Here is a 26,529-nt window from a genome sequence, read left to right as displayed (position 1 = left end):
AGTAAATAACCTTTTTCTTCAATTTCGTAGGTGGGGGCAAGACGGGGTACACAAATTAAGCAAAAGAAAAGAGAAATAAAAGAAGTTAACAAAACTATTTATATCAAGACTGAATAAAATAAGAGTGACCAAAAAAAAAAGCTTGTCAGGTTAAATCATCAATTAGAGATGGTAAAGTGCAAAATAAACCTTGTGTCTATTGTAATGGTTATTATTTAGACTCAAATGAAGGCTGGACTGCTTGTTCTGTCTGCGGCCAATGGGCTCACTGCAGTTGTGCTGGTGTAGACGACGAAGATCAAGATGCAACCTTCACTTGTAAAATTTGTCGACAGAAATAGGTTTTTCTAGTACCCCATCTTACCCCTTAGGGTACCACATCTTACCCGCATGTGGGGCAAGATGGGAAGATTTTCAATTTTTTCAATATTATTAACAGAGAGAAACTGAGAGTACGCACGTAATGCAAATCGCTCTTTCCTTTGAAAGTCTGCCCCCTCGTGGCCAAAAGTCCCAAGCTTAGATGGTTGGCTATATATATTGCCTAAATCGGTGAGCTTGCACACATATGTAAAACGCAATGGCTAAGCCGAATTTTAATCGGAAGCACTCGTGATCACTCGGAAAATGCAAGGAACGCGAGGAATAGAACTGAACTATAATCTGATCAAAATCTGATAATAGGCCGAGAAATGATTTTGAGTCCCCAAAGCCCCAAAGTAAATCTATCGCAATGCTGAGAATGAGAAAGTGAAGGACAGCGAATTGTCTGCTTCCTTCTCTTATTCATTCTTACTATTGTGATTTAAAAATTATTACACATTAATTACTATACACGGAAAAAAAAAGTTCACGAATCTCTCGTGAACTAGTATATCACTTTTGGATGGGACACAAAATTTCAAAATTTTCATTCACTTTTGATTAGAAATGGCGAACGTCAACAAAAAACTGAAACAAAGTTAATGAATTTTTGATGAACTGTTAATGAAGAGCAGTTCGTGAAAAGTAGAGGTACAAGTTCACGAAAAAATCGTGAACTCGCGAGTGTCAGTAGTATGCGCAGTTCGTAATGCGCATCAAATATGGCTGATCAAGCATTCATCATTCAGTCGGTGTCATCGGTGTTTACATTCGGGAAAATTCTTTGATGAAAGTTATTATTTAGAATCAGTGTTTTATATTACTTAGTGAATATTTTTGTTTGCTAATTTCCTTTGTGAAACAAATAATTCATAAAATGAATTAAAAGTTACGATAAGGGACTTTTTCTACTTTGCACGGTCCTGAGTTTTACAGCAGACAAAGCTAATCGTTTCGTTTGTCGAAGGACAGTGTATCTAGATTTAGCCGTGGCGGTTAGTTGTTAGAAATTTTATGTTATAGGGTATAGGTACTAGGTTCGAATCCCGTGAAGCGAATTACGAATTTTAATGGCGATAAAATTGTGTATTCTGTGTAGTTGGGTGCGTAATAGGCGTCAAGTTATCAAATAAAGTGAAATACTATAAAAAAGTAGTGTCTGGAAATTATTTTTTCTTGTTTTTAGCATTTTTTAAAAGTTCACGAATTTTTCGTTAACTTTGACGAAAAGTTCGGAAACCGTACTATGTAAAAAACTCAATCAACTCCTGTTGATGAAATTTTGACGAACTGTGTTTGTTGATTTTCAAGAATTTTTTGTCCCATCCAAAAGTGATATACTAGTTCACGAGAGATTCGTGAACTTTTTTTTTCCGTGTAAGTGATAAATTTAATAAATGAAATAACAATAAAAATTAATTTTTAAGAAATTTAATTTATAAATTGAAATTAATTCAACTAAAAATAAAAGGTAGGTACCTAAATTAAATTTAATAAAATTAATTACATTTTTTTAAAATTAATAATTAGTATAAACGTACCTAATAATTTTAAATAAAATTTAATTTTATTAAATTTGTATAGTTCATGTTGAATTAATTTCTATACGTAAAATTATTCAGGGAAGAAAATATCATTTTGGATGCCAATTTAATTATTAACTCTACGCCGTTAAACACTAAATAATTCTACACAAATAAATATCTATAGTTTTTAGAAAATCTATGACATTAAATTCTTTTCACTATTACATTTTTTCAATTTGAATTTCTCTTCAAATTAATTTTAGAAAATTAATCTCTACACACGAAAGTTTTACAAAAAATAAATTCTACACAATATAATTAAATATACTTAATTTAACTTAATTCTTAATTTTTTATATATATTTACTTTACTAAATTTATGGGGTACAATTAATTTCTTAATATTTTAATTTATTTTTTTTAATTTAATATTATTTATTTAAAAATATTTGTGTAATTTGTAATTTTTTTTGTAATTTGTGTAATTTTTTAAAATTTTAATTATTGTAATTTGTTTTTTGCAATTGTGTTATTTAATGTTAATAATTAAATTAAAGCATCCAAACTTATATTTTTTCTAATTTAGAATTTTACGGTGTGGAATATTGCGAAGAATTAAGCATATTTAATTAAATTAAATGTTTTCTAATAAGAATAAGTGTACCTACTCTCTATTTTTGAATTAGTAAAAATGTTTACTAATTTGAATCAGTGACTGACTTTTCGCTTTTTAATTTGTAAATTTTACTTTTTTAAATCAGGGTGGTTTCATAAGTATCAATTTTTCTGACAATTTACTGACTTTAAAATTGCTTTTCCTAACAAAATTCTTTTTACAGGAAAATATGAATGTTTACGGAAAAATTATTTTCTACAATTTTCAACTAAACTTTATCTCTGAATCAATTAATTTAAATAATTTTTCAAAAGTTCTTCTAGAATTTAATTATTTAAATACAAAAATCTTAATTTTTTATAATAATAAATTGTAACTCTCCATAGTTTTTTCTTAAGTTATTAATGTATAATATTTTCAAAAAATTACAGAGAAATTCTTACAATTAATTTTTTAAAAATATATTAAAATAATTTTTTTTACATTGTTTCAAGTTTTTTGATAATTCAATTATTTTGAAAATTTGCAATTAAAATTCTTTAAAAGTTGATTTTCAAAAATTGTAACAAAATACTTTTAAAAAAGTAATTATTTTCAATAAAATTGTACAAAATTTCAATTATTATTCAAACAGATTTTTCTTATAGATATATTTGAAAAATTTAATTATCTTAAAAAATTAATCAAAAACAATTTTTGAAAGATTTGTTTATTAGTTATTTTTCGCATTATAAAAATCAAAATAAACTGTACTTTTTTATTAAAAATTGTGATATTTTGTTGCAATGTTTGGAAGAAAAGTCGAAAAAGTTGCAATTTTTGGTAAGTTGAAAAAAGTCTCAATTTTCTTTGACAAAAAATTTTTTCCTGACATTTCCCTGACTTTACTGACATGTGGCCACCCTGTAAATCTAAAATCTTTGAAATAATTATTTCATTTTTTCGGTTTTGTAAAAAAAAATATTTTTCGATGCTCAACATCGACACTAACTTTAGACACTTTAGTAATTCAATTTGTAAAACTTTAATTTAATTTTATTTTAGTTTTACTAATAAATAGTAATTTCTACTAATTTATTAGTAAAATGTACTAATTCAAAAGTAAAAAAGTCAGTCACTGATTTAAATTAGTAAATACTTTTACTAATTCGTATTTACTTTGTTCTTGTTTAATTTTGTTTTTTCCTGATTTCCAAATAGAATTTTGACTTTTTCACATTTATTTGAGAATATTTTCAATTCTAAACTTTTATTTGAAACATTAATAATTTACAAAAATTATAAATATAAAACCTTCTAAAACTCAATTATTTATAAAAATTGCAATTGCAACTAACTCTTCGAAAATTCAATCATTTTTCGACTTTTTAAGTAAAATTATTCCCTGAAAAATTTATAAATAATAATATTATGAAAGTTTTTTAATTCAAGATTTAAATTATTTAAAATAAATTTCAATTATTGGCAAAAATGGAAAAAGTCCAAAGTTCTGTATGAAAATTAGTAATGATTTCAAAATTTAGAAAGTGAATTATAAGAAAAATTCCTAAATGTATTAATATTATCAAAGATTAATTTGCGGACACCGGAAAAACCAGAATATTTTTCTCAATTTTGTAAATTTAATATTAATTTCTCCAGTACTTTTCATAAAATTCCCGAATTTTTCCCTAATTTATGCAATAGTAAGAGTTTATCACTCAGTATAAAAATACTAATGAATGTTGATAATTAAAAATATTGTTGCAATATTTATTTGCTCTATATTTCAATTCCTTTTTTTTGAGGAGAATTTGTTCCTATAAATATGTAAATATATCAAAATAAATAGCCTTAATTGAAATCTTATACGCTCAAAAATCCCTAAAATAAAATTTTTGTGTAAATACAAAATTTTATAAGCATAAAAACCACAAAAAACTTTGCATAAACAATGTGTACAAATGTCAAAAAATTGTCATAACCTCTTTTTAGTTCTATTCCTCGCATTCGCGTTCCTTGCATTTTCCGAGTGATCACGAGTGCTTCCGATTAAAATTCGGCTTAGCCATTGCGTTTTACATATGTGTGCAAGCTCACCGATTTAGGCAATATATATAGCCAACCACCTAAGCTTGGGACTTTTGGCCGCGAGGGGGCAGACTTTCAAAGGAAAGAGCGATTTGCATTACGTGCGTACTCTCAGTTTCTCTATGTTATTAATTATAAGCTTTTTAAAGAAACAGATAACCTTTGTACGCCTTTTTTTACGAAAGACTGATTCCCAAAGATGATAATTAAAAATAATAATAAAGTATATATTCGATAATTTTTATTTTTTTGCGCTTTAAACCTTAAGTACCCCGTCTTGCCCCACTCTCCCCTAGAGCAGACAATTTTACCACTCTTTAAATTGAAAGTTTGGGTGGTTCAATGATGCCGCACTCACTGTATACACATGACATGCACAAAAAAAATTGTTTATAATAAATTTATGTAAGATTTAAAATTCTTTATCACATCGGGGGCCAGATCTCTTGATCATTGTGTAGGCCATAACATGGCATAAAACACCTTCCCAGATCGGGCCCAAGTCTGGCCAGAAAAGTGGCAAAAAAATTCAGTTCACCAATTGAATATAGTGTCAAGAAACGGCGGGTAGAAATTGCGGCCGGGTCGACCCTCCATATGGGGGGTAAAGTTATTTAACCGCGAAAAGTACAGGTAAGGAAACCGGAGCAGTGTTCCCCCACCAGTATCTTAGTTTTATGCATTTCCCCTCATTATTTAAGTAAAAATGAAAATAAAATAAATAATATAAAAATTAAATTAAAAAGATAAAAATAGACAAAATTGAGAGTACAAAAAATTCTTTACCTTTTTAAGTAGTAAGAAATCCAGATAAAAAGTTAAATAAAATATGAAGCACGCAGAACAAAGGTGTTCCTTGAAGTTGTTCCATCTTGACGTTAACATTTTAACAGCTGATCAAGATGTAACTTTCTCCTTTTTGTGTTCCTGTCGTGAATAGAAACTTCTAAATGCAGACTTTGTAACGCGATGTAAGTGTCAACTTAAAATTCTTTTAACGTCGTTACAAAATCATTGATTGTCGGATGACATTCATAAAAAGATGCATTGAATCGAGAGTGAAAAGATTCACATGCATTTGTCGTGCGAGACAAGTCAGAATTTGCAGCAGCCCAAATAAAAGGTGGAAATGTTGCCAAATCGTCAATGTAATTTTACAGGAGGTAATCTGCATAATCGTCAACTAAATTACATTCTGGCTTATCAGCCATAAGGTCGTCTATGAAGCAATCGGAAACTTCATCCGCTTCTAAATAAATTAAACCAAAAGTCGTTCTTAACCACTTTCCCACATCAGTTCCATTCATATATTCTTGAGACAGCCCTAATTTTTGAATTTTTCTCCACCAACCTTGCCCAATATGAAAACGGCAACCAATTCTCAACGCATTTGGCCAAACGATATTCACAGCATTGTGAATCGACATTTCAAAGTCAATGGTGAATTCATTTGGATGAAATATGAAATTAAACTTTGAAAGACATACGGAAACTAACTGCTCAAAAAGTGATGTGTACGTTGTCTGTTGTTTATCGGGAAGTAAACAAAAAACAAGTGGTATATATCTTTTTGCTAAAAACCCGTGAATTGTGAAAAATTGATAAAAATATTTAGTACAATATGAAAATGTACCGTCCATATATACGCGGCTTGAAGAACAAAGTGCCTCAAGATTTGTTAAACAACTAAAAGCAATTATATTTTTAATAGAGTCATTAATTAATAAAAAGTTTTCCGAATGAGCTATCGGAGTCAAAATTTGCTGATTTGACAAAATGTCATGAGCTTCTGCTTTTGAAAGTGGAAGTGAATGAGGAAGAATTCTGCGGCGTGCGTTGTACATGTTGTTTTTCACTTTTCGCGTATCACGTACTGTAAAAGCTTCTGGAATGCCTACTTCCATCAAATGCCGACGAACTATTTTGGATGGTTATTCTGACATATTATCAGTTGCTTTCCTTTTACAACTGTAACTGACAATTTTACAATTAATTTCTTCCACATTTGCATCGTAATTGTGTTCGTTTTGTTGACGAAAATTATCATTCACAGCAGTGTAAACTTTGCACAAACAATATCGTTTTACACAATCCCACCTAATTTCACCGTTATGCATTTCTTTTTTTTATAAAATGTAAATTTACTATCAACAAGCAATAATTCATTTTCGCGTTCACTACTTATTTTTTCAATTTTTATTTTAACGATTTATTTTACTGCACGACACTTTCAAGAAACGTTAACACTAGAATGTTATTGTTTTTGAAAGATCGAGTCTTCCTATTCCATTTACTTATACATTACACATACAATCAAAATTACTAATACATACGCACTAAAATAAATAGTAATGAATCACTCATAATTACGAAACGATTATTTCAATTAAAGGCCATGAGGGGGATAAAATTAAAATCAGAGAGTAGAGGGGAGACCATATTTCCCCTCTTCATATCTCAGGTATCAGCGGCCACATTACCTTACCCCCCTAGTGAGGGTCCATCCGGCCGCAATTTCGATGCACCCGCAAGAAAATTGTTGGATATTATAATTTAAAATTAAATTTTTTATCAATACAGAGTTTGAGAAATTTCTTTAAATTTATATGAACTTACAAAATAATAATGATTTCTTGAAAAATTATATGGGCATATCTCTAGAAATTTAAAACTTTATGTTTCCGTTTATTATTATATTTTAAAAATTATAAAAATAATTTTGCAGTACCATAATTTAATAAATTATTGTGCTCTTTAAATATACCTTGTGAATAATAATCATTTTAATTAGGTAGAGAACGACAAAAGTAAGTAAAAGTGACGAAATCGCCAGTTTCTCGTGTGTGACATTGACTGTTTTCTTCAGTTTATATGGTATAACTTTTTTAACGAGTCATTACACGGAAAGAAAAAGTCCGTCAATCATTAATAGACTAGTATATTACTTTGAGACGGGACACAAAATCATTGAATGCATAACATACTTTGAGTCACAATCAGTGACGAGTTGCTTGCTAAAATTTAGAAAACTGTCTATTAAATTTTCTATGACTATCAAAAGCATTCAAAAAATTCAACTTCTTACAGAATTATCCCTAACTTTAGACACTATTTGGTACAGAATGAACACATTTTTTTCGTTACACAGTTCCGATATTTTATTTACACTCTTAGACGCTTTAGACCAACACATTTTCGCACTTATAATAACTACACGTAGAAACGCACACTTATAACATTTTAAGTTTAGAAGTGAACTGTTCTTATATACCAAATAACAAAATTTTTCACAACTTGTGAGAAATGATTTTGCACTAATAACTACTTTTTAATTAGCGAGAAATATAAAAGAAAATATATTTTTATCGAGGTCAATTTCTAGACGCAATTCAACTGCAAATTATTAGTTAAGTTAAATATTCACATTACACATAATAGTATATAGGGATATGTATAGCAGACAGCAAAAACACATGGACTATAGAGAAACCGGAAGAAATGCGCATCGGTGCACTGCGCAACAATGCGCTAGTGAAGAGCGCCGATTTAGAATACGAGTCAACTAACGTTTCACAAACTTTCACTAATGATTCGTAAACATTCAAACAGCCATTGATAACAATTCAGCATTAAATCTAAAACAATTGGTCACATACTGGCATTCTAATCAATCCATGACTCGTTTTCAATCGTTAAGTAAAGTTAAGTAACCATCAACGGAAAAAGAGTCCCGTCTCAAAGTAATATACTAATCCATTAATGGTTGACGGACTTTTTCTTTCCGTGTATGATAGTCAAAAATAAAAAATGGACAATATAGGACTGAATGCTGCTTCTTGGAAGTTTGCGGAGTGTGAAAATACAAATCTGGAATCATTCTTACAAAATTTTTAAATGGCGAATCTGATGTTACGACTATAACAACAATAATATTAAAAATAGGAGAGAAGTACTGTTTTTTTGTCGTTTGTCATTGTCCCTTTGCTTTCTCTTGATTGTCTTTTGTTTTTTTGTCGTTAGTCTTTTATGTTTCGTCACTTGTTTTTTGTCGTTTGTTACGACAAATATAAAAATATTCAAAAAATAAAAAAAATTAATAAAAGTCCCTGGCGGGTTGGGCTACCGTAAAGACGCTCTCACAGCTCTGCATGCATGCCAATGCATGCATAGTTGTCATGGTAACACATGAGAGTAAGTAAGTCAGAAAATTCAAATTTCATGTTTTTTCTCTCTTACTCTCATGCTGGCAGTAGAGCTGTGCGAGCGCCTTAAATCTACCCAAGTTATGGTAGATTTAAGGTAGGTTTTGGGTAGACTTAAAAAATTGCTATTATTCAATGAAATATTATAAAATAAATTATTGGGAATAATAAAGTAACATTTGTAGATTAAATTTTTAAATTATATTATGTAAATTAAACAATTATAAATAAATTATTGATATGTAAAAGTGACAAAGTAGTTTCCAGTGAATATAGTGGGTTTTAAATAGCATATTTAGTGAATAATGAAAAGAAAAAATTAGGAAAACTTATTTGATTTAACAGAAGTAATCATTAAAGCATTTATTTATTACATATTTAGGGCAAATTAATGTTTACTTATTGAATAATTAATGTTTAAAGTTAAAGATGTCAGTTCTACCGTGAGATGTATGCGTGTGTGTGTGAAGCAACCCGCGTAGAAATGACCAAGTCTGGGAATAGCCTGGGAAAAGGTGTCTAAAAGACATTAAAAACCTTGGGAAAACCCTTGGACAAGGTAAACATAGTCTCCGGGACTACCCTTGCTAATGAACATTTCCCAGGGCCTGGGAATTGCCTAGCTGAATACCATCATTAAAACTTACAAAATTTATTAAAAAACAAATAAATTTCCCTGGCTAAACCCTGGCTGCACACAAAAGTCGCTTTTCCCAGGCAAAATCATGGCAAAAATGATTTCAAATTAACATATTTCATTACCTGGCTACACCCTGGTTGCACACAACAGTCGCTTTTCCCAGGCTAACCCATGGCAAGAATAATTTCAAATTATCAGATTTCATTCCCTGGCTACACCCTGGTTTCACACAACAGTCGCCTTTCCCAGACTTAACCATGGCAAAAAAAATTTCAAATTTAGATATTTCACTCCCTGGGTACACCCTGGTTACCCACAACAGTCGCTTTTCCCAGACTTAACCATGGCAAAAATAAATGGAAATTAAGAGATTTCATTCCCACGCTACTCCCTGGTTACACACAACAGTCGCATTTCCCAGGCTAAACCATGGCAAAAATAATTGCAAATTCAGAGATTTCATTCCCTGGGTAAACCCTGGTTGCACACAACAGTCGCTTTTCCCAGGCTAAACCATGGCAAAAATAAATGCAAATTCAGAGATTTAATTCCCTGGCTACACCCTGGTTGCACACAACAGTCGCTTTTCCCAGGCTAAACCATGGCAAAAATAAATGCAAATTCAGAGATTTAATTCCCTGGCTACACCCTGGTTGCACACAACAGTCGCTTTTCCCAGGCTAAACCATGGCAAAAATAAATGCAAATTCAGAGATTTAATTCCCTGGCTACACCCTGGTTGCACACAACAGTCGCTTTTCCCAGACTTAACCATGGCAAAAATAATTTCAAATTTAGATATTTCACTCCCTGGGTACACCCTGGTTACCCACAACAGTCGCTTTTCCTAGGCTGAACCATGGAAAAAATAAATGCAAATTAAGAGATTTCATTCCCACGCTACTCCCTGGTTACACACAACAGTCGCATTTCCCAGGCTAAACCATGGCAAAAAAAATTGCAAATTTAGAGATTTCATTCCCTGGGTAAACCCTGGTTGCACACAACAGTCGCTTTTCCCAGGCTAAACCATGGCAAAAATAAATGCAAATTCAGAGATTTAATTCCCTGGCTACACCCTGGTTGCACACAACAGTCGCTTTTCCCAGGCTAAACCATGGCAAAAATAAATTCAAATTCAGAGATTTCATTTCCTGGGTACACCCTGGTTGCACACAACAGTCGCTTTTCCCAGGCTAAACCATGGCAAAAATAAATGCAAATTCAGAGATTTAATTCCCTGGCTACACCCTGGTTGCACACAACAGTCGCTTTTCCCAGCCTTAACCATGGCAAAAATAATTTCAAATTAACAGATTTCATTCCCTGGCTACACCCGGGCTACACACAACAGTCGCTTTTCCCAGGCTAAACCATGGGAAAAATAAATGCAAATTAAGAGATTTCATTCCCACGCTACTCCCTGGTTACACACAACAGTCGCATTTCCCAGGCTAAACCATGGCAAAAATAATTGCAAATTCAGAGATTTCATTCCCTGGGTAAACCCTGGTTGCACACAACAGTCGCTTTTCCCAGGCTAAACCATGGCAAAAATAAATGCAAATTCAGAGATTTAATTCCCTGGCTACACCCTGGTTGCACACAACAGTCGCTTTTCCCAGGCTAAACCATGGCAAAAATAAATGCAAATTCAGAGATTTAATTCCCTGGCTACACCCTGGTTGCACACAACAGTCGCTTTTCCCAGGCTAAACCATGGCAAAAATAAATTCAAATTCAGAGATTTCATTCCCTGGGTACACCCTGGTTGCACACAACAGTCGCTTTTCCCAGGCTAAACCATGGCAAAAATAAATGCAAATTCAGAGATTTAATTCCCTGGCTACACCCTGGTTGCACACAACAGTCGCTTTTCCCAGACTTAACCATGGCAAAAATAATTTCAAATTTAGATATTTCACTCCCTGGGTACACCCTGGTTACCCACAACAGTCGCTTTTCCCAGACTTAACCATGGCAAAAATAAATAAAAATTAAGAGATTTCATTCCCACGCTACTCTCTGGTTACACACAACAGTCGCATTTCCCAGGCTAAACCATGGCAAAAATAATTGCAAATTTAGAAATTTTATTCCCTGGGTAAACCCTGGTTGCACACAACAGTCGCTTTTCCCAGGCTAAACCATGGCAAAAATAAATGCAAATTCAGAGATTTAATTCCCTGGCTACACCCTGGTTGCACACAACAGTCGCTTTTCCCAGGCTAAACCATGGCAAAAATAAATTCAAATTCAGAGATTTCATTCCCTGGGTACACCCTGGTTGCACACAACAGTCGCATTTCCCAGGCTAAACCATGGCAAAAAAAATTGCAAATTTAGAGATTTCATTCCCTGGGTAAACCCTGGTTGCACACAACAGTCGCTTTTCCCAGGCTAAACCATGGCAAAAATAAATGCAAATTCAGAGATTTAATTCCCTGGCTACACCCTGGTTGCACACAACAGTCGCTTTTCCCAGGCTAAACCATGGCAAAAATAAATTCAAATTCAGAGATTTCATTTCCTGGGTACACCCTGGTTGCACACAACAGTCGCTTTTCCCAGGCTGAACCATGGCAAAAATAAATGCAAATTCAGAGATTTAATTCCCTGGCTACACCCTGGTTGCACACAACAGTCGCTTTTCCCAGCCTTAACCATGGCAAAAATAATTTCAAATTAACAGATTTCATTCCCTGGCTACACCCGGGCTACACACAACAGTCGCTTTTCCCAGGCTAAACCATGGGAAAAATAAATGCAAATTAAGAGATTTCATTCCCACGCTACTCCCTGGTTACACACAACAGTCGCATTTCCCAGGCTAAACCATGGCAAAAATAATTGCAAATTCAGAGATTTCATTCCCTGGGTAAACCCTGGTTGCACACAACAGTCGCTTTCCCCAGGCTAAACCATGGCAAAAATAAATGCAAATTCAGAGATTTAATTCCCTGGCTACACCCTGGTTGCACACAACAGTCGCTTTTCCCAGGCTAAACCATGGCAAAAATAAATGCAAATTCAGAGATTTAATTCCCTGGCTACACCCTGGTTGCACACAACAGTCGCTTTTCCCAGGCTAAACCATGGCAAAAATAAATTCAAATTCAGAGATTTCATTCCCTGGGTACACCCTGGTTGCACACAACAGTCGCTTTTCCCAGGCTAAACCATGGCAAAAATAAATGCAAATTCAGAGATTTAATTCCCTGGCTACACCCTGGTTGCACACAACAGTCGCTTTTCCCAGACTTAACCATGGCAAAAATAATTTCAAATTTAGATATTTCACTCCCTGGGTACACCCTGGTTACCCACAACAGTCGCTTTTCCCAGACTTAACCATGGCAAAAATAAATGGAAATTAAGAGATTTCATTCCCACGCTACTCCCTGGTTACACACAACAGTCGCATTTCCCAGGCTAAACCATGGCAAAAATAATTGCAAATTTAGAGATTTCATTCCCTGGGTAAACCCTGGTTGCACACAACAGTCGCTTTTCCCAGGCTAAACCATGGCAAAAATAAATGCAAATTCAGAGATTTAATTCCCTGGCTACACCCTGGTTGCACACAACAGTCGCTTTTCCCAGGCTAAACCATGGCAAAAATAAATTCAAATTCAGAGATTTCATTCCCTGGGTACACCCTGGTTGCACACAACAGTCGCTTTTCCCAGGCTAAACCATGGCAAAAATAAATGCAAATTCAGAGATTTAATTCCCTGGCTACACCCAGGTTGCACACAACAGTCGCTTTTCCCAGACTTAACCATGGCAAAAATAATTTCAAATTTAGATATTTCACTCCCTGGGTACACCCTGGTTACCCACAACAGTCGCTTTTCCTAGGCTGAACCATGGAAAAAATAAATGCAAATTAAGAGATTTCATTCCCACGCTACTCCCTGGTTACACACAACAGTCGCATTTCCCAGGCTAAACCATGGCAAAAAAAATTGCAAATTTAGAGATTTCATTCCCTGGGTAAACCCTGGTTGCACACAACAGTCGCTTTTCCCAGGCTAAACCATGGCAAAAATAAATGCAAATTCAGAGATTTAATTCCCTGGCTATACCCTGGTTGCACACAACAGTCGCTTTTCCCAGCCTTAACCATGGCAAAAATAATTTCAAATTAACAGATTTCATTCCCTGGCTACACCCGGGCTACACACAACAGTCGCTTTTCCCAGCCTTAACCATGGCAAAAATAATTTCAAATTAACAGATTTCATTCCCTGGCTACACCGTGGTTGCACACAACAGTCGCTTTTCCCAGGCTAAACCATGGCAAAAATAAATTCAAATTCAGAGATTTCATTTCCTGGGTACACCCTGGTTGCACACAACAGTCGCTTTTCCCAGGCTAAACCATGGCAAAAATAAATGCAAATTCAGAGATTTAATTCCCTGGCTACACCCTGGTTGCACACAACAGTCGCTTTTCCCAGCCTTAACCATGGCAAAAATAATTTCAAATTAACAGATTTCATTCCCTGGCTACACCCGGGCTACACACAACAGTCGCTTTTCCCAGGCTAAACCATGGGAAAAATAAATGCAAATTAAGAGATTTCATTCCCACGCTACTCCCTGGTTACACACAACAGTCGCATTTCCCAGGCTAAACCATGGCAAAAATAATTGCAAATTCAGAGATTTCATTCCCTGGGTAAACCCTGGTTGCACACAACAGTCGCTTTTCCCAGGCTAAACCATGGCAAAAATAAATGCAAATTCAGAGATTTAATTCCCTGGCTACACCCTGGTTGCACAGAACAGTCGCTTTTCCCAGGCTAAACCATGGCAAGAATAATTTCAAATTATCAGATTTCATTCCCTGGCTACACCCTGGTTTCACACAACAGTCGCCTTTCCCAGACTTAACCATGGCAAAAATAAATGCAAATTCAGAGATTTAATTCCCTGGCTACACCCTGGTTGCACACAACAGTCGCTTTTCCCAGCCTTAACCATGGCAAAAATAATTTCAAATTAACAGATTTCATTCCCTGGCTACACCCGGGCTACACACAACAGTCGCTTTTCCCAGGCTAAACCATGGGAAAAATAAATGCAAATTAAGAGATTTCATTCCCACGCTACTCCCTGGTTACACACAACAGTCGCATTTCCCAGGCTAAACCATGGCAAAAATAATTGCAAATTCAGAGATTTCATTCCCTGGCTACACCCAGGTTGCACACAACAGTCGCTTTTCCCTGGCTAAACCATGGCAAAAATAATTGCAAATTAAGAGATTTCATTCCCTGGGTACACCCTGGTTGCACACAACAGTCTCTTTTCCCAGACTTAACCATGGCAAAAATAATTTCAAATTTAGAGATTTTATTTCCTGTCTAAACCCTGGTTGCACATAACTGTCGCTTTCCTATGTAAAATCATGGCAAAATAATTTTCAAATTAAGATATTTTATTTCCTGGCTGAATCTTGGTTGCACTTAAAAGTCGCTTTTTTAAGAAAAACCATGTCAAAAATAATTTTTTGATTAAGAGATTTCTTTCCTTTGCTAATTCCTGGTTACTCACTACTCTTGCTTTTTTAAGGCCGAACCATCGCTTAACTCTGGTTTTCCTGTTTTTTACCTTCTTAATGTGAATTGTTTTTTTCTATGGAGAATCTACTAGATTTTTTATTTATTTGCTTTTAGAAATTAAGTATTCTTTTTGCTTTTTAAGTTTATTTAAACTGTATTTTATTTTTTAATATTTTAAACAAAATTTTTTTTAATAATATAATTAATTTTTAATTGTTAACACGAATAGAATTGTTTTTCTTTTCTTCATTATTTTTAATGCTTCCTTTTTTTGGCAACTGGTGATTCTGAATCTGGTTGTATAGGTTGTTCACTGTTAAAAAAACATTTGATTAGCGCTGTATTATTAGGATGTTAATTTTTAAATTATTATATAATAATTTATTAAGATGTGTTTGGACGTTTTGAATTTTATAACATTTTAAAGATTATTTATTTTTTGAATTAATGAATAGTAGTTAGTAAAATTAAGATAATGTCGTTTGCGACAGGTGGGACAATAATTTAATAGATTTAAATACTTTGTTTAATTTTTGAATAAAATGTTACAGATTTTATATAATTTTTTTTCTAAATATCGATTCTAAATTCTTGTTTACTGAACGAGAAATACCTAACATTTTCTTCATCCTGATTTTCAGAATCCTTGTCTTCCTGATCAGTATTTTCGTCATTACTATCTGCGCATTTGTCATCCTTATTTCCATCGATTTCATCATTCTGTTCATCACGATTATCATTATTGTTATTTACTTTACGAATTTTCTTCACCTTTTCATTTGCTGGCTTTTCTTTTTTCGGATTTCGCAAAGTACAGCATTGGTTGTTAATTGTGTCGATAAACTTTTCATATGTAAATCCTTTTGCTTTAAGTTTAACATAATTTAAACAATATTGCAAATTGTCAGTCAAGACTACTTATAAGAATTATTGAAATTTCAAAATAATTTCAATTTGAATTAAATTTAATTAAAATACATTTAATTCCGCTGCCAAATTTTATATTTTTGTTATAATTTTGTTGTTCATTTCATAAACACTTTGCTTCCTCATAAAAATATCCATAATTGAAATATAGTTATTCTTCTCCATAATCTTGTTAAAAATCATTAAATTATTTACCAAAAAGTATGTTTCTATACATTCTATATGATGGTTATAATTGTTTAATAATTACACAAAAGTTAATAAAGAAGAAAGTTTTGAAAATACTAATAATGTTATAATTTCTAACTAATCTTGTTCAAAAATAGGTCAATTAAAGCGTTTTTTTATACGTTAGAAATTGGTAAGGATATTTTTAAAGTTTCTGATACATTTTTTAACAAAATTTCCAAAAGTACTATTTTTCAAAATTTGAAATTTTTAAATATGGACGAAAATATGGCTAATAAGGACAAAAAATGAGCAACAGAGGCTCAAAAGACACATTTGAAAAAATGATTAAAAAATATTTACTTTTTTTAACTTATGAGCAAAAAACGTTTCTTTGAAAAATTAAAAATCTAAAAAATGTAGTTAAACTTTATGAATTGGGATAAAACTTCTTTCATTCTATGTCCCCTGGAAGACATGAAATTAAAAATGAATCCTTTAGCTCTTTCTCGGTTTGAGATATTGTTAATATACACATACATGGACATTTTTCAAACTTTTGAGATAAAATTATATGGAAACATGTCAAAAAATAGCAATCGAAAATTTTGCCAATACATCCTTCCCCTATGAGAAAGCAATTAATTAAAAAAGCAATATTTTTAAAAAATACACACTGTACACAGCATTTCTAATCTCCTCAGGTACAGCTTTTCCCGTTTTTCCACCTCTTGCAAAGCCAAGTGCAGTCATAGTCTTTAGCTCTTCTCGCCCTACTAATTCTAATAGCAAACGACGAACCATTTCTTCTGGCCTTTTTTTAAATCTCGTAAATTCTACTTCTTTAGATTTGTTGAATACAATGTCCCCATTTTTTATCATCAGTGACGATGATGATGTTGAAGCAATATTGTTCGTGGATGAAGGAATCAAGAACTATATTTTTGTATGAATTTAATAAAAGTATAGTTAATTTACACTTACACATGCCTAAGCTGATAAAATAATACTGTAAAATGTAACTAACTGGATTAGTCGCAGATTCATCTCCACCTAATTTTGCCTGAGCGTAAACTGCAAGCTGCTGCAGGAACACAGCAATTTCAGGAGTTACTAGAAGATAAATAATGTTTCTAACTGAATTTAATAAATATTTACGAATACTTTTGTCATAAATAAGGTCTAAATAGTTAATATTATTCGAAAGGTGTTACAATAATATAAAAATGAATACAATGGTTAAGTTTAAATTAAAAATTTTTTAAAGAAAAAATTCCAACCTGCTGGGAAACAAAAATTTTCGACTTCTGGCAGATTATTAATTGGACTACTTGAAGTATTCTCAGTCAAATTTTCAGTAAGTTCAGAACTTCCTGGATGATTTAGAGAGTCACCATTAGTCAAATCAAAGTTTTCACCTTAAAAGAAATTTTAGAGTTAATTACAAATACGGAAATTCATTGTATAAAAACTAGAATAAAAATATATTTAATTATTTTCATAAATAGTAAAACTCATAGCAGAATTTCAATTATTTTTAATACAATTTTAATCGAATTCCTCGAAAAAAGTAATTATTCCTAAAAATTTTATTAAAATTTGTCGAAAGATTTCAATTACTTCCAGAAACTGTAAAAAAAACTCTTTTCAAGAATTTAATTATTTTCATTATAGCAAAATTCTTTAAATTTACGGAATCTTTCGAATATAAATTTAAAAAAATATTCTTCTTAATAATAGAATTATTTTTAAAAATTTTCATAAAATTAAAAAAAACAATTCAATTATTTTCAAAAATTCTTCCCAGAAATTCAATTATGTTTAAATTTTTTTTTTAATTTTTCTCAAAATTTCAATTATTTTTATAAACAATTTAATTGTTCTTCACAAAAGAATAATTTATAAAAATTTAAATAAAGTTCTCCGCAAGCATTTAATTATTTTCATAAATAATAATATTCTTTGTAAGAATTCAATTACTTTTATAAATAGTAAAATTCTTTGCACGCACAAATTCAATTAGTATCAATAAATTTTCAATTATAATTATGAACAGACAAGATTATTTTAAAAATTTGAAAAAATTCTTTGTTTAATTCAATTATTTTCCAAATTTTTTTATGAAAATAATTAAAAAACCATTATTTTGAGAAAATTCAAAGAAGCCATTGGTAGATTTATTTATGTTCGAAATTAAATAAATTAAAATTTGAAGAGAAAATAAAATATAAAACCGGGAATTTTCTTGAACAAAAAGAGGCAAAACTAAGCACTTTTTTCCGCATAAAACCTAAACACTATTTATAATAAGTCACTATTGATGGAGTAAATGTCAGTAACTCTCTTAATTTAAATCAGTTAAAAATCGTGGTTTTAACTGACAATCAGTGACTGACTTTTTGCTCCTGAATCTGTTAAAAATAAATGATTTTCGGTAAAAAAATAACTAATATTCAGTTAAAATTAACTAAAAAATTAGTTAAACTTGACTAATTGAATCAGTCAAAAAAAAATTTACTAAAACTTCAGTTCTTTTTAACTGACAATCATTTTTTTAAACTAATTATCAGTAGAAATATTATTTTTTTGAATTAATAATTGACTCTTTGCTTCTAAATCAGTTATTTTTAACAGATTCAAATTTAGAGAGAAAATTATTCCCAAATATCTTATTGACGGTCGTTTTTCATTAACAATTTTAGTTTTTAACGCTGTTTTAAAATGGAAATGTGAAAACTTAAAAATCTAAATTTGACTATTTGATCAGAAAAGTAGTTTTTAGTAGCATCATGCTAAAAAAAGTAGCCTCGAATTAAAAAAGTATCAAATAGTAGCTTTTAGTAGAAGAGTGCGAAGCCTGTCTTTTAGACTTCTTGCAATTAAAGGTCCTGTATTTGTCACTTTATATATTTAAAAATTTCTTTCTTACTTAATTGTAGTATATATATTTTAATATTTCACCTTTAAAAATGACATTCTTTTGAAGTTCAGATTGATTTGTAGTCACGATTTCGTCTTCTGAACTGTCACTTTCATGAGCTCGCGAAATCTTCTTTCTGGTCGTTGATAACTTCTCAGCATTTGCAATTCTTTCTGATTTTTTACCTTAAATTGTCATTAGATAAAATTACTACTATAAATAATAATAAATATTGTTTAAATCTTAATTAAAAGGTTTTGAGCTAGATACTTTGTTTTGTTTTTTTTATTCCAAATTTGTCCGAAATTCGATAACATATAATTTATCAAATTTATACCCGCGTGGAAAAGAAAGTACAGGTAAAATCCATCAAAATACATCAAACTATAAAAATATTTCAAGTACGTGAAACAGTTCGGGATTTTTAAATTATATTAAATAAAAAAATCAAGTGTCGAACTTTAGGAGTAGATCTTAAGTACAGAAAAGTAAATCACCGTTCAGGAGAGAAAAGGAAGATTCATTATTTTGTTGTTTTCTGGTGGTCTTTACGTTTATTTTCTTTTCTGGTTATGTCTTCTCTTTTAAATTATTAGAAATACCTTGTAAACTTTGAGATTGAGGTTGCTGTAAGACACGTGTTTCTTGTTCAATTGATGCACCGTATGTACTTGCAGTTGGTGTTTTGATCGAATTAGATTTAGGATGCTGCGGTATACTTTTATCTTGACTAGTTGTTGCAGCACTCTTATTTGCTGAAGGCTGTTCACCTTTATAGATTTTTTATAATATTATTCATTTATTAAAAAATGTGAATAAAAGCATTTAGAAGATTCCAAGAAGCACAGAATATAACATTACAATAAAGACAAATTACATTATATATTTAAAATTTTCTAGTGGAATGTTCCAAAGATCGTAAGGTAAGATTAAAATGTCCACCTTAAAAGAATATTTCAAGATAACATTGACGGAATGTTTGACGGTAATATTAAAGGAATATTCCAAAATGATTTTGAGAGAATGTTACACCGTAATGTTGACGGAATATTCCAAGATGATGTTAAGAGAATATTAGGGGAATGATTATATTACGTGCTGCTTGGGTATAATAGAAATGTGTCAAATATTAGGATAGAATATCACACCGATACTCATATAAGAAATTTTAATCAATTGGGTTATCATTGAGATATTGCGTTGAAAATATGTCTTATTTACTAGATATCATAATAACAGATAAATTTAAAAATAATATATTACTTTTTTCCCTTCCTTTCCTTGAAGTGACTAAATTTGATACAGGATTTAATTGAAGAATTTTCTTGTTTACTTCGGTCTGTATAGCATTTCTTTCCTTTGTCTTTCTTGAATTTTCCGTTTGTTTGTCACTTTTTTTTTTTGATGTTTTTGTTGTATTTTGTCCCTTTTTTAATATCGATCCCGCTGTTGAAACTTCCAAAGTTTCCAAGTAATTCTTATCTTCTATATTAAAAATGATTTAAGTAAATATATAATAATAATAAATAAATGTATAATCAGTAAATAATAAATAACATAAATATCTATAATAAACAAACTAACAAATTATAAATAGTAGATAAAATAATTAATAACAATAATATACACGTAATTAATCAATTTATTAATAGTAAATGAAGTAAATAAAAAAAGTAAACTGGTAAATAACTACTTCAAAAATAATACATAAAATAAATAATTAATAATTAATTATTAAATAATAAAGTAAAAAATAATGTAAATGATTGATAATAAATAAATTTTACTTTTAAATTTGTAATAAATTAGAAAACAATAATAGCTATAATATCAAGCAACAAATTGTAAATAATAGATAAAATAATTAATAATAATAATAATATTCACGTAAATAAAGATTTAATTAATAGTAAAAAAAATTAATAAGAAAAATAAAACAGGTAAATAACTACTAATAAAAAAATACATAAAATAAATAATAAATAAATTTTACTTTTAAATTTGTAGTAAATTTAAAATTAATAAATTAAATAAATAGCTATAATAACAAGTAACAAATTGTAAATAAAAAATGAAGTAAATAATAACAATAATAGATAACAAAATAATGAATGAGTAATAAATTGAAAATTGAAAAAAAATTTAATATGTAAATAATATATAAAATAAATAACAATGATAAACAAGTAAATAGTTAATAAATTGTAAATTAAAAATTTTTAAGTATACTAGCAATGCACAATTAATAAGTAATGAATTTAAAAATAAAGAAAATGATAGTTAATAAATAATTTATACTTTATAATTTTTTAATAAATTAGAAAATAATTAATAAAATAAATAGCTATAATATCAAGCAACAAATTGTAAATAATAGAAAAAATAATTAATAACAATAATATTCACGTAAATAATCAATTAATTATAAGTAAATGAAATAAATAAGAAAAATAAAACTGGTAAGTAACTACTATATAAATAATACATAAAATAAATAATTAATAACTATTTATTAAATAACAAAATAAAAATTAATGTAAATGATTGATATTAAATAAATTTTACTTTTAAATTTGTAATAAATTAGAAAGCAATAAATAAAATAATTAGCTATAATAATAAGTAACAAATTGTAAATAATAGAAGAAGTAAATAATAAAAATAATAGATAAGAAAATAATGAATAAGTAATAAATTGAAAATTGAGAAATAAATTAGATATGTAAATAATATATAAAATAAATAACAATGTTAAACAAGTAAATAGTTAATAAATTAAAAATTTCTAAATAAACTGGCAATCAACGATTAATAAATAATAAATTTATAAATAAAGAAAATGTTAGGTAATAAATAATTTATACTTTACAATACAATAATAAATAATAAATAATAATAATAATAATAATAATAATAATAATAATAATAATAATAATAATAATAATAATAATAAAAAATAATAATAATAATAATAATAATAATAATATAATAATATATATTTTTATACTTTACAATTCTCGACTATTTTTTTTAATAAATTAGAAAGTAATAAATAAAATAATTAGCTATAATAGCAAGCAACAAATTGTAAATAATAGATGAAATAAATAATAACAATAATAAACAAAAAAATAATTTATAAATAATAAATAAATATGTTTATAATTAACTAATAATAAATTTATAATTTATTTAATTTTTTATTTAACCTAAACAAAATTTCATTTACCACTTCTTGCTAAGATTTTTATTTTGAAAGAAATTCCTTCTTTAAGAAAATCGGTTTCCTCTCCATCACGTGTATACTTTAATTCTTCCGGTTCTTCGATAACACTGTACGTTCTCTCATTGATCCAAAAAATTAGACAGAATTTATTTCTTCTTGATGACATTTTGTACTTTTTCGAAGATAGTGACACATGAATAAAGTGAACATAATCACTTAAAATAAACGAAATGAAGGGCGACGAGAAAATTTTGAAACATGTATATATATATTTAATTTTTAAATTCTTTTCGAATAAAATATATTTATAAAATAAGGATTATTTAAAAATAGGTCTTTTATTTTTTTTATTAGAAAAAGTTTATTTGTAGTAATCTTTACAATTGAATTTTAAACAAAGTTGTAAGATATTTTTTTAATTTAATATTTTATCTTTTGTTTTATTTCAAATTGAAAATCAAATATTCATTAGTTAAAAATTGTCAACACAAAATTTACAAAAAATATGTCAAATTAATTTTGATTTAATAAATGTAAACATTTTGTGCTTGTCTTCAGTTTGAAAATTAAGTATTTATCAAATAATATTATGTTGAATAAAATTATAATTGATTAATTTTTAAGTTAAAAGTTTATGTCAATTAATAATAAAATTCTAACATGCATCGACACAAGGATTTTCAATATTATTCCTATTCAACGCAAAGGAGAATATTACAAACACTTTACCAGAATGAGGAAAATAATTCAAGTTCATCTGACTCTGTAAGATAATTTATTATAAATTAAAAATATTTTCTGAATACTTATTAAATGTGATCAGTGAACTTTTAAATTCTTTCATAATTTCTATTAATTGTTATGATTTTTGCAAAAAAATTGCATTGTGTATATATATATTCAGAATCAGTGTTTGTTAAAATTTAACAATATCTTATTGTGTTGAGATTCTTAAATGGCAAATATTGTGAATATTCAGTAAATTAATCTAATTTTTTCTAAAAATTGAATGCAGTAAGTATAAAAAATAATTATTAATATATATTCTTATTTCACTCCTTTCTGTGAATATACAATTTTGTATAATATAAATATGTATTATATTACTTTGAAATAGCTTAGTAAATATTTAAAGTTTTTTGCTCACAGCTCAAGAATTCATTACAGATTATTTATCGAAAAACACTTTTCCAAAAACAGATTATTTTAATTTGTGATTAAAAAATATTTCCTGGTTTTTACTTCCGGAAAACCTACATGGATTATCTCAATCTACTTGAGTTTACAATTAATCTAGTCTAAACATTATAGAATAATAATATTTTTCGCAGTGCTCTTTTTTCTGTTCCTATTGTCGATTAGGAATTTATTGAAATCATTGAATTTTCTCAGTTGTCTGTCTACTACATTTATTTATTTATTGTGATCTTATTTCAGCTTTAAATTTTCCCGACTATTTTATCTCTTTTTTCTTTTCAGTTTTACCCTTTTTCCGTTAGTTTTATCAAGCTTTTTGATATTTCTTTACATTTCTTTAGTATATAAAAAAGCCAATTCCATATTTACTAACACTATAAATGACAAAATCTAAAAGTGAACCAATTTTTTTAATTTACGTATTATTCGATTAACAGAAATAATTATTTTTCGTTGATCTTATTTACAATAAACAAATATATATATATATATATATATATTGTTAAAAAGATATTGTGTTTATTAGCAAGTTAGGAAATTAATATTCTTTAAACATTAATATATTGAAAGTGTACAAGAATAATCGATAATTGCTAATCAGAGAACTTCATTCACAATGACAATTGATAAATAAACTTTAACAAATGAAACTTGAAATTTGTTACCAAGATAATAGTTTCTTATATTTGCAAATCAAAATGTCTAACGAGAATTCTAAAATAGAAGAGCTAGAAAAGACTATCTGCAATTTAACCAAGGAGATTGAACAGCTAAAGAAATGTAAGTATACAATTTAGGAAATTATAAAGCTTTAGATATGAAATTTAATTGTGTTATTTATTAGCGCAAGTTACGGACATGGAAACTGAACAACCAGGAGGTAGCAGAGAATGGAACAGAGAAAGAAATTTAAAAATAAACAGTAAGATTTTAATCTAAAATTTTATAATCTAAAATTTAATATAAAATTTAATAATTTTTGATATATAATTTAACCTAAAATTTTATAATAATGATGTGACATATGTTTTACTTTTAATTTGTGTAGTAATATAATATGTGCACATATTTTACTAAAGGATAGGAGAAGGTTATTAATCGTTTGTCAGATCTTATAATAGAATTATTTATTGTATAAAATAATAAAGAAGTAATATATACTAAGAAAAAAATAATCCAACTTGCAATAAATATTTATTAAAGTTTGTGAATTTAAATAATAATAATAATAATAATAATAATAATAATAATAATAATAATAATAATAATAATAATAATAATAATAATAATAATAATAATAATAATAATAATAATAATAATAATAATAATAATAATAATAATAATAATAATAATAATAATAATAATAATAATAATAATAATAATAATAATAATAATAATTAACCCTCGGCCTGGACAATCCCGATTGGGTCAGAAGGATTATAAAAGCTCTATTTCCTCCTGCAGAACCGTGGGTTAGGAAGGACTGGAGTACCTGCGAAGTCGGTGAGGAGGAACTCTTCACTCTTACAGAATTGAGAAATGCAGGTAGAAGATTGAAAACAAGCAAGGCGCCTGGAATCGATGGGATAAGTAACGAGATCCTAAAATTGGTTATCGACACTTCACCCCAGATTCTGCTCCGATGTTTCAATCTTTGCCTTGAGAAAGGAGAGTTCTTCCGCGACTGGAAGCGGCAGAGGCTAGTCCTCCTAAGAAAAGGCGAAAAACCTCTGGATAAAGTCTCGTCGTACAGGCCTATTTGCCTGTTAGATACGATGGGTAAACTTCTAGAGGATATGGTTCTGCAGAGAATGCAAACCCATTTGACCGGAGAGAATAGTCTATCCGATTACCAATTTGGTTTCCGCAAAGGCAGGTCCACGGTTGATGCCATTCAGGCAGTTGTGGACATAGCCAAAGCGGGAAAAAACAAATTGGGACCAAAGAAGAAGAAGGGCTTCTGCGCATTGGTGGCTATTGACATACGTAACGCGTTTAACTCCGCACGATGGAAAGATCTCATCCAGTCGATGATGGAGAAGAGAATACCGCCCTACTTGTTGCGGATAATGAATGATTATCTTAGCGACAGGTGGGTAATCTATGAGGGGGACAACTGGACTCTGAAGGAAGAGATGCAAAGTGGTGCCCCCCAAGGCTCGAGGGTGGGACCATTCGTGTGGAATGTATCCTATGATAACTTCCTGCGAATGGGTCTACCTGAAGGCGCGGTCATCATCGGCTTTGCGGACGATGCGTTGGTCGTGTGCTCAGCCGAAAGCGAGGAAGCCCTTGGGACATTGGTGAACGAATGTCTGCGGCGAGTTAAAAGCTGGTTGGATGCCAGAGGTCTTCAAATGGCCTTGGAAAAAACCGAAGCTCTGCTCGTCACAGACAGACGTGGTTATAGTTTCCCACGAATCGTGATAGACGAATTCGAGGTCAAGTGGAGTAAACATATTAAGTATTTAGGAGTGGAGCTCGATGGAAGGTTAAACTTCCATTACCATATAGCGACGGCCTTGAATAAGGCGATAAAGTGTGCGTCAGACTTGGCACGACTTATGCCAAACGTTCGCGGACCACGTGAAAGGAAAAGGAGACTGGTGGTTAGTGTTGCCCACGCTAAGCTGTTTTACGCAGCAGCGTAAAACTCCCTCACTTAAAACAAGAAGCAAAACCATTTGCGATAATATGCTGTCTGCGCAGAGATGTGTTACTACCCGTATCGTTTCTGCGTATAAGACGGTCTCGACGAGCGCTGTGCAAGTCCTTGCAAGTGTCCCGCCGGCAGATCTTATGGCAAGGGAAAGGGAGGAAGTATTTCTTCTTTTTAAAAGAAGAAATAATCCCGAGTACCCAGAAGAGAAAAGACCTAGCAAGGACTACATCCGCAAATACGCGAGAAACAGACTTATCGAGACATGGCAGGACAGATAGGTACGTCTGACAGAGGCAGAAAGTAACACTCTGCTAAAGCTTGGTAAAATAAAAATCGGCTGGATAAATGCTCCAATTCGCGAGCATGTTGAAGTAGCTAGGTGCCAAAAGTGCCTAGCATACGGACACTCAACCCGAACCTGCAAAGGCCCCGACAGAAGCAA

At 30.1% G+C, this 26,529-nt stretch overlaps 1 protein-coding gene across 1 annotated transcript; it reads right to left on the bottom strand.

Annotated features, from left to right (window-relative positions):
- Nucleotides 1–15,242: 15,242 nt before the first annotated feature.
- On the bottom strand, nucleotides 15,243–18,632 carry LOC122508727. Its single transcript, XM_043622246.1, has 6 exons — nucleotides 18,623–18,632; nucleotides 17,363–17,500; nucleotides 17,110–17,195; nucleotides 16,760–17,018; nucleotides 15,601–15,853; nucleotides 15,243–15,300 (listed from the first exon to the last, which is right to left on the bottom strand). Exons 1-6 carry the CDS (start codon nucleotides 18,630–18,632, stop codon nucleotides 15,243–15,245), a joined length of 804 nt encoding a protein of 267 aa, XP_043478181.1.
- Nucleotides 18,633–26,529: the final 7,897 nt, after the last annotated feature.

The sequence above is a fragment of the Leptopilina heterotoma genome, unplaced genomic scaffold, assembly GCF_015476425.1.
Source record: "Leptopilina heterotoma isolate Lh14 unplaced genomic scaffold, ASM1547642v1 Lhet_557, whole genome shotgun sequence".
Lineage (NCBI taxonomy): Eukaryota > Metazoa > Arthropoda > Insecta > Hymenoptera > Figitidae > Leptopilina > Leptopilina heterotoma.
The sequence above is the reverse complement of the archived record's forward strand: the minus strand, read 5'-3'. Positions and strand labels throughout refer to the sequence as shown.